The sequence below is a fragment of the Phaethon aethereus genome (genome assembly GCF_964289735.1).
Source record: "Phaethon aethereus genome assembly, chromosome: 15".
Taxonomy (NCBI): Eukaryota; Metazoa; Chordata; class Aves; order Phaethontiformes; family Phaethontidae; genus Phaethon; species Phaethon aethereus.
Window position 1 is genome coordinate 1,858,765 of NC_138591.1, and position 9,304 is coordinate 1,868,068.

At 47.7% G+C, this 9,304-nt stretch overlaps 1 protein-coding gene across 1 annotated transcript; it reads right to left on the bottom strand.

Moving 5' to 3' along the window:
• Positions 1 to 1,251: 1,251 nt before the first annotated feature.
• Positions 1,252 to 3,208, bottom strand: GFER (growth factor, augmenter of liver regeneration; the record flags this gene model as incomplete). Its single annotated transcript, XM_082006921.1, has 3 exons — positions 2,879 to 3,208; positions 2,290 to 2,501; positions 1,252 to 1,414 (listed from the first exon to the last, which is right to left on the bottom strand). The coding sequence occupies exons 1-3, from the start codon at positions 3,083 to 3,085 to the stop codon at positions 1,252 to 1,254; spliced, it is 582 nt and encodes a 193-aa protein (XP_081863047.1). The 5' UTR covers positions 3,086 to 3,208.
• Positions 3,209 to 9,304: the final 6,096 nt, after the last annotated feature.

The following is a 9,304-nucleotide window of genomic DNA, read 5'->3' on the forward strand; positions in this document are numbered from 1 at the left end:
TCACTTGAATTTGAAATTCACATTTATGTATCAATACACTGATGCAGTACAGCTGACCTAGGAAAAATACACATAGCATGGATTCTGACCAGTTTCTACAGAGGGAATCTACCCTAGGGACTCCTTGGAGTCCTCCGTGCAATAAATACTATGTGAAGCTGACATTGCAGTCTTAAAAGGACTCAAATACTGCAGGGGACTTGTAATGTCCTTTTGTTCTAGAGGGAATTTTAGCTAGGGGATGACACCAGAAGAGCAGCCAGATCAGCAAGTACCAATCAAGAATTTAAAAAACACAAGTGACATCTCAGAAATACCATACGCCAAACAAAGCTGAATATATTTCATTACAGATATCAATCTCAAGCTATTTTCACAACTAACAAAAGGTCACAGCAGAGATGAAGAGGTTACCTGCTTTAAGAATAAGTAGTTCAGTAGAACTTACCATTACACCACTTCTGGATCCAAAGAAAATTAGCAATCAATTTAAAACATTTGAATTTCACCCAGTTGATACTTCATTCCATTCATCAGATGAGGGTTTTTTTTGTCCTGCTTTAGTTTCCCTTTCTACAATGTCCTCTTGCATGATAAGTTGAAACACAACATAAAACGAGATCTTTGTTCCATGATTTTAGTATTTAAATTAAATGTACCTGCCTTCAGGCCTTTTATCAGAGGAGCTGGATGCAAGTTTAACAACAAGCATTGGAGATCTCAGAAAGAGAGATCAAGGGGTACAAATCTGGCACAAAACACAGCATGAATTTACTCTATCAGAACAACAGAAATGAAAATGCCAATGAATAGGATGCATCTTCTAAAACATCAAGATAATACCTGCAGATAAACGTAAAATGCCATAGGGCAGCCCTCTACAACTGTGTTCAGGGAAAAGGAATTCTAGTCACAGAAATAACCAAATGCCCCTAAAATAAGGAAATGTCATAATGAAAAAGTCTCCATGAGTTTGTCAGCAACTTAATTTCACAGGTTTCTGGCAATTCCTGTGTCAAATGTAAGGCTTCAGTCCCTCAGATAATACATTTATGTAATCATTTATCAAAATACTATTAGGGTAAGATTTTCAAATTTACTTTTAGAATTGGTTTACCTCTATTTCCATGAGCCATATCAGTCACACACACAAGCACGCAAACACAAGAGTTATTTACTCGCATATCTCCCTGTAGTCACTCGACACTGTATTGAATTGGTCTGTTAGATTTCCAAAGCAGTCTCTACAGATTAATCACAACTACCATCTTTCCAACCATCTCGCCAGCGCTCATCCACACGAGAGCAGTCAAATTCAGATTTCCCCAGTTTCCTGTTCACTTCATTATGAAGAAGACACAACCACTGGGAGAAGTTATTTCTGTTGCTAGTATCAGGCTGATTTGTACGTAATCTGCAAACAGGGAAGAGGAAACAAATGTTACTTCTTTACAGTCACCAAGTTCAATACTCAGAGCAGGCACACAGCACGCAGCCAGCCAGAGTTGCCTTTTCTGCTATTGCAAGATGAGTCCGGAAGAGTACCCAGAAGAGAGTACATAGAGTAATTATCAGAGGCCAAACCTCCACTATAAAATACTGATGGCTGCAACTGGCTTGGTTTCATTCAGTGCATACTCTTGTCACTGGAAAAGACACAGGAGTTCAAACATCTTATCTATGATAAAAAGCAAGAACTACTTGAATTCATTGAAACACTGAACTAAAAAAAAAAAAGCAGAATAATGAAAAATACTGAGTAGTCGTTTTGCTATGTGATGCCTGCTAAGTCATTAATTAGTTTTCGATCTTTTTTTGGTGTGTTCATCATCCAGAAATGAGGAGTTGAAACTTTTGAGAAACAAGTTGACAGTAACAGGAGCAGAAAACTTCACCAAACATCACAGCTCATTTCAGTCTTTGCACCCACTGCTGAGATTGCCAGTAAAGGGGCTTTTCTGGGGTAGATGCACACTTGTGTCCTGAAAGTCAAATTATTCCAAATTATTCCCACTCTAATTCCACAAGTGAGCACAAGTCCGCTTTGACGCAGGAAATCCCCAAATCACCTCAGAGACAGCACACAACCTAACAGCACAAGAAAAGGTATTTGTTTTTTGAGTAAGTGTACCTCCTCTGATTTATGCAATAATGGAAGAAACCAGTTCAGGTAGATACAAACCCCACTGCAGGAAGAGTTGCTGACATGCAAATAGCTACCGCAGCCCAGCATTTCAGGCTAGCCCCTTCAGCAGCAGCCACCAAAAAAACCCCGACGAAGCAACTCACCTTTCCCTCAGATCTTCAGCGCAGTGCTCGCAGGGGTAAAACTTGGAGAAGAGGTTGATGAACTCCCTCATCTCCTTCTGCTGGGCACCGGTGGGGTGGTCGGGATAGTACGCTGCCATGGTGTGCAGGAAGGCCCAGGTGTTGCGGCCCAGCTGCTCGCTGTCGAGGGGACAGTCCGGCGGTGGCTCTTTCTCCTCCACAACTGTCAGGTCCTAGAGCAGGGGAAAGGGTGGTGAGGGGATGACAGCGCTTGGTGGGGAAGCAGCCCCTTTGTGCTCAGGTGGGAGGACGAGAGGGCAGAGACAGGCCCTTCACGCCCTTGGCAGGGGACCACAACAGACCACGACCTTCTCCCCCTTCACACCTGGTGGGGAGAAGATCGAAGCCCCCTTCACACTCCCACAGAGGGGAAACCCTGCCCCTAGCCCCTTCACATCCCGAAGAGAGGGGGACGCGGCCCCATCACACTGGGGGGGCAGGATGGAGGCCCGCTTCACGGCTCTGCAGGGGCTGGGGGTGCGACAACCCCCCGGGGGTGACAGAGGAGGCTCCTGCCCCCGCCGCCCGCCGCGGAAAGCCGCCGCCTCACCCCGCCGCCCGGGGCCGCTCGCTTCCTCTGCTCACGGAGCCAGCTCTTGAAATCCGTGCAAGCCCGGCACGGCTTCTTGGACGGCTCCTCCGCCCCGGAGCCCGCGGCGCCGTGCGGGACGGCGAAAGGGAAGGCGAAGGGGCCGCTCTCAGTGCCCGGAAACGGCGAAGCGCCGCGGCCTGGGCTGCCCTCACTGGGCGCCGCCATCTTCGCGCCGCGGTGCACCACGGGCCGGCGCGGGCGCCGCGGGAGGCCGCCATTTGAATTGTCCCCGGTTTCGCTCAGGTGGGAGCGGGCAACGCGGCCCGGCCGGCGAGACCGGGGCCGGGACCGGGCCTGGGGAAGTGCGGGAGGGCCTCGCTGTATCCCCGGCGGGCGCTGGCTCGAGGGACGAGGCTTTTCCCGGGTGTGGGTGAGCAGGCTCGTCCCGGGCGATCGCCGTTAAACACCACACACCGAAGTGCGCGTTTCTGATGTTTTTTGGCGATACAGCAGCAGGCTCTGGGTTTGCTTCTTGTGTTTGGGAAGAACAGGGCAGGTTTTTCTTCACATGGTGCAGTGACATGATCCTCCTGCCAGTGCCTGTGCACCTCACATCTGTATACGTGTGTGTATAGAGAGAGAAATGTATATATACTGTGTGCGGCAGAGCTTATGGTAGAGAGCAGCTCTTCTATGTGCCGCTAGTGGCAACAGCCAGCGTTATCTCCAGCACAGTGATACAGTCAACGGTGTGATTTAAAGAACAAACAAGTGGGTAACTCAACTCCAACTCATGTACCTGTAGCAGAACACGCCCATATCAAATTTTACGTGTTTTAGCACCTGTCACGTGCTTGTAAAACTATATTGGCAACGGATTTACTTACTCTTTCTGAGGGCATTTCCACGTTTTACACAAGGGCAGGTATTTTGAAGAAGTGAGCCCTCACCTGCGGCTGGGTGCGGCTGGGCTGCTTGAGGGTGAAGGAGAGCCCAGGCCTTGCCCCAGTGAATCAGTCTCGAGGGGACGTTCAGCAGCTTTCCTTTTACTCCTGTTGAGCCACAGGCTTGCGAGCACATGAGGACGGTGACCCAGGTCCTAGGTGATGGTCTAGCATGGCATCAGCTTCAGAGCTGGGTCTCCCACCCCGTGGAAAGGTTAATTAGCTGCGGCTTCATACCATGCTAAAAGCACACATAAAGCTTTTGGCCAATTCATCCTGTAGTCCGGCGGGTGTGACCGCCTGAAGTGCACTCTGCAGCCAGCCTCTGAGCCACAGCGGCCTTGGGAAGTTCTGGATGGGGGTCAGAGGATGAAAAGTCGGAGGGCAGAACAGCCTTACTCTTCTCCTTGTTTTTGGCTTGATGCTAGAGATTTTGAGGCCACAGGATAAGTCCCCACTGTGGACAATGCACTCTGGAACATAAATTTTGTATCCACTTCCACTTTGCACCTCTTTATGTCCTGCAGGTCAAATGAAAAATGTGATTATTTTGTTTAATTGTATGGCTGGGATGGAGGTGGACCAAAATATTGTCTTAAGAAATCTTGTATTGGCTGGCTGGGATAGGTTTTTGCCTCCCCTCACTCCTTCAGGCAGCACCAGCCCTTTTTCTGTCCCTTCAGGCAACTGTGGCCTGGGACCTTTCTCCTTAGCAGCTCCTGCCCCTACAAATAGCCATACTTCTCCACATCCTATTCCTTCCAGGCTCTTCCATAGCCTATTTGAAATGCTTCTTGAGTCTTTTGCCTGATGTTAAGCGCTGTTGTGCTACCAATTCCGCAAAGACACAATTTGTATGAAAGTTGCTGGAAAAATACCACTCATTTTCAGCTGATATATTTAACAGAGCATGTGTAAAATGTTTAGCAGGTCATCATTTTAAAGAAATGCTTTAAAGACTTGCCTTCGAAAAGAATTCAAAATGTAGCGTGCTTTACGTGGAAATGGTTGATCTGTTTCCTGGTCTGTGTAGCACTCAGCTGATGATCTGGATCTCCATTTTTGGGCCTCCTATTTACTAGTGCTCCTTTTTTGAATTTATTTGCAATTTCATAAGAACATTTCTTTGCTGATCTTCTTGAGGGAGGGAGAAGAGACATGAGTAACTGATAGGAACTACTGAAATGGCTTTGTCTAAAGTTATAGACAACTATATACTTAAATTTCACACACGAAGGAAAGATCAAGTAGGGGAAAATACATTCTTTATGTTTGTTTGCCTTACCCACCCATAAATATTTAAATTATATTGATGACTTAATTATTTTTTTTTAATCCAGGAAAAAAGGTATGCTGGTATCTGGAAGAGAGACCCGGGGAATTTCCTACAGTGCTTTATTGCTTTGCCTTCAAGCAATTAAATAGTTGCAGAGATGTTTCTAAGTCAAAGCAATCTCCTTGTTCAGCTGTTAACAGCCTGTTTGCTTCATCGTTAGTGATTTCATTTATTGAGTTAGTTAAAATATAAGCATGTTTTATTTTTATTTAAAAGGAAAAAGTTCATAACCTGGAAAGAAGCTGTTGTTTACATAGGGATTTGTGCTCAGTGTTGCTCCCCCCACCCCTTTTCTGGTTGGCTGTAAGAGCAGAGCTGGCTCTTTAGGAAAAGGTGCTCCCAATTTTCTCTATTTGCCCTCATGGCCAGCATCATTTGTTTCAGAGCAGGCGAGGAAAAAAATGGAGATTCAAATCAGAGCACAGAAATCCACTTTACTGTCTAACTGAACCCAAGTGCAGAGCCTAATTAATTCCATCCAAAGGAAGGAACGTGGCGCAGAGCAGAGGAAGGACACAGCAGCCCTCCTTCCTGCTCTCCCTTGGACAACCCTTCTGTGAGGTCCCAGCAGGAGCCTGGTGGAGGGTCCCGATGGGTGCCGGTGTTCAGCTGTCTGTCCCTCGTTGGAACTGCCTGACACTGGAGCATCCCTGCGCGTCCTTGCACCACCGCCACCTGCTCCAAGCCTGCCCAAGGGCGCTCAGACCAGGCAGAGAAGCTGCAGCATGGGTGGGCAACACGTGAGCTCGATGGGAATGGAGCTCTGGGGCCAAAGGCACCCGCGGTGAGCCCCAGCAGGCCGGCGTGGTGCACGCTCCCACCTAGCCCTGTGGTTCCAGCTCTGTGATTTAGGAGCTGGCAGCGTGGTAGAGCCTTTTACCAAACGAGCTCCTAACAAAGACCCCTCCTAAGAGCAGCTGCTTCCTGGGGGAGGGAGCAAAGCTTGGCTCCATCCCGCGCTGCCGGGCCGAGGCTTCCTCGGTCCGTGCTCCAGGCGCCTGCTGACAGTGGCACCTTGCAGTGCTCCTGGACGTGGGTGCAGCCAACAAAGCACCTATTTTTCAATTATGTCTGTGAGACTGGGCTCACTGAATAGGTGCCTCTTCCTAACAGCCGCGTAATCCGTGACTGGAATAGGGTAACGTGCAGGACGGTAATGACGGTAATTACCAGGAAGCATTAGTAAAACCTGCACTTGAAAAAATGAAAAGGGTGTGTTTGCCTTTCTCAGAGGAAGAGTGCTGTTTGATGTTCTGCTCTTATCTTTGGCACTTGCTAAACAAGAGCTTGTGAACTGGCACCTGACTGTGGGTGCATGGGGAAGGAAGAAGAAATGGGCTGGCAATGGGACATGACCCGTATTTGAGGCCAGGTATGCATCCCTCCGCTTGCTGTCTAGCACGAGGGCAGCAGCTGGGGCCGGACACCCCCCTGGGGCTGGACACCCTCCCGGCCCTCTGAGCCCCGTGGCCTGAGAGTCGAGTTGGAATGGGCAAAATTGGGAATACACCAACAGGAAGCTACTTGTATTTACATGTAAGGATGTGAGCCTGAAGTCCAACCAGTTACAAAGGCAGCATCAGGAATTAGTCATGCAGTTGTTTGTGAAATTACAGTCAACTAGGAAATAGCAGCAGCAAAAAATAATGTATATTTCCAGGTGAGTGAATCATACTGAACAGTTTTGCTTGTATACAAGAAATGCATCATTTGCAAAGTTTCCCAAGGCATTAATTTATCTCCCAATTATCAGGAAGGAGCCTGCCACCATATTGACGCACTTCACTGTCAGTGAATGGGTGAGACATCGATCTCAGTTCAGATCTGTCCAGAACTATTAAAATCTGTTCAAAACAGGCTGAGGTGTAAGACTTCGCACAGACTATACAAGACTGCTTTGCTCATACCTGGGGGTCTATACCCAGAGACTACAGTACGTTATTTTAAAGTTTGTGCCATTTTTGCATGTGGATCCTCTTGCTGATTAAAATGAGAAATCAGGAGTAGTGATGTATACATTTGCAACGGCAGGGATAGGGAAAAAAGCAAATTGTTTTCTACAAGCTGGTGCAGCCAGTGCTCCAACGCTTGTGTCATGCTCCAGTCTGTGTCCTACATCCCTGACTCTCTCTGAGCATAAACACAGCAAAATTGGGGTTTTCTTTTTGTGCTCTTGAAAAATAAAGCACAAAATCTTCAGCAAGCAGCTCCTGTTCCTCTTGGCTTTGAGAAAGGAGACAGGCCTGACTGCCCTCTGCGAATGCCAGGAGAGTTCAGGGTGGGCTCCAGCATGGACAGGGGCTGCTGCGGCTGCCGCAGAACTGACTGCACGATGGGAGCACGCTTTGTTTTAGTAAGAAGATGCTATTTGAAGTTCATTAAAAAATGTATCATGCTATTTCCCATGTGGATTTTGAGGGTCTTTCCTTATCAGAGACTCCCCTTTTATCTCCTAGAAGTTAATGACCCTGTTGTTATGAGAGTTGTGCTTTTAAAATCGCTTGTACCATACAGGACAGACCTGGAGCTTTCTGTCTTTTTCCCGATCCTTATGCAGCTCTCCCTGATTTTGAGGTGATTCCTTTTTCTAGACGTAGGTCGAAGCAAGTGGACAGTAGTAAGTCTCAATCAGTGGTGGAGGAAGAGATTTTTCTCTCTCTCAGATTGTTGAATCATTAAGTATTAAACATTACAGAAACAATAGTTTTCCTTTTCACACCCATCTTCTCCCCACCAGGCTTTTGAGTGAAGATTAAAGATTGTTCTCACTGTTTTCTGAAGGGGACAAGGAACACAAAGTTCTTGTCTTTGCTCTGAAATAAAGGTGAACCTTTAACTTGAGCTACCAGCGCTGGTGGAAACCCCAGGAGAGATAAGGCACTTTGCGTATTCTGCTTATTGATAGCAGTGGGGAATGAGGAAAGGGCAAGAATAGAATGAGCATTTCTCTGACTAATTGGGGAGAAATACAACAGTCTTGTCTCTGATCAGACTTTACTATATTTAGCATGAAGTAGGAATAGATTTTGCCCAAGTGAAAACAGTATTGTTCACCGGTACTAGCTTCGCTTGCTGTTGGCCATACGAGTTGTGTTGCTGGGATTTTCTCCTGATGGATTTCAGAGCGGGCAGGGCAGGCTGTGCACTGCAGAGGCTTGAAACCCCTTGGAACTAACCCTGCCTTCCGGCGCCCTTCACATCCCTGCAATGATGGAGGAAACTTTCTCTTGCAGTGACTTAAGTAACATTCTTATCCTTCCTGGAAGTTTTCTTCTTGAATCATGCTTTTGTCCTTTGCATAACCTTAGAAAAACATGCCACTTTTACAAAGGAACTATGAAATTATTGCAACAAGTGGTTGGTAAACAGAGACCTGTCCATCGTGCCCCGGGCAGCAAGCAAACCTCCCGTGAAAAGCTGCTTTTTTGCTGGGCTGGGCGGCTGGATCCCGAGGACATTTCAAGGAAAATTTGCTCTGCTGCTTTCGTCCCTCTCAGCCAGCAGATGCAAGGTTTGAGGGAGTTTGATGTGCTGCCATGATTTTATACCAGCCGCCTGGCTGCGGCCACGCTGTCAGTGACCCGGGGCGGGACGGGACCCCTGTGTCCTGAGCCCTGGTCTCCTTTGTAGGGGCAATAACCAGGGATGCCCCGGGCACGAGTGCATCACAGGAGATTGCAGATTAAAAGGAATGGGGCTCATGCTGAGATGGGAGGGAGGCAGAGGAAAGCAGAGCAGAGAGGAGACTGAAAATGCCTGAGGAAGCCAGCCCCTCTCCATGTGCTGGCTCAAGCCACAGCGATCGCGTGCAGTTTCCTTGTGGAAAAGGCAGATCAAGGGCTTGTAAAAAACAAGCACTGTCTTTTCCCAGCACTGCCGTATGCTGCCGGGGACTGTATCTAAGACACCTCAGGTAGCAGCACAGCATAATTATTTTTTCTTCCTTCCAGCAAATGCTGCCTTACCAGCCTGAGCTGGTGGAGAACAGAGAAACACACTCAGTCTTAATGGATCTTTGGTCTCTGTAGCAGGAGAGAACTGTTATAAGCTGCCGCAATTCACTGTGATCTGAATGAAAACTTGGCTTGCAGGTATTGCAAAATCCATTCTTGGTGCTGTGCAGACACTGCAAGTTCATCACCTGGAAAGGAAGGTCCTGCACAC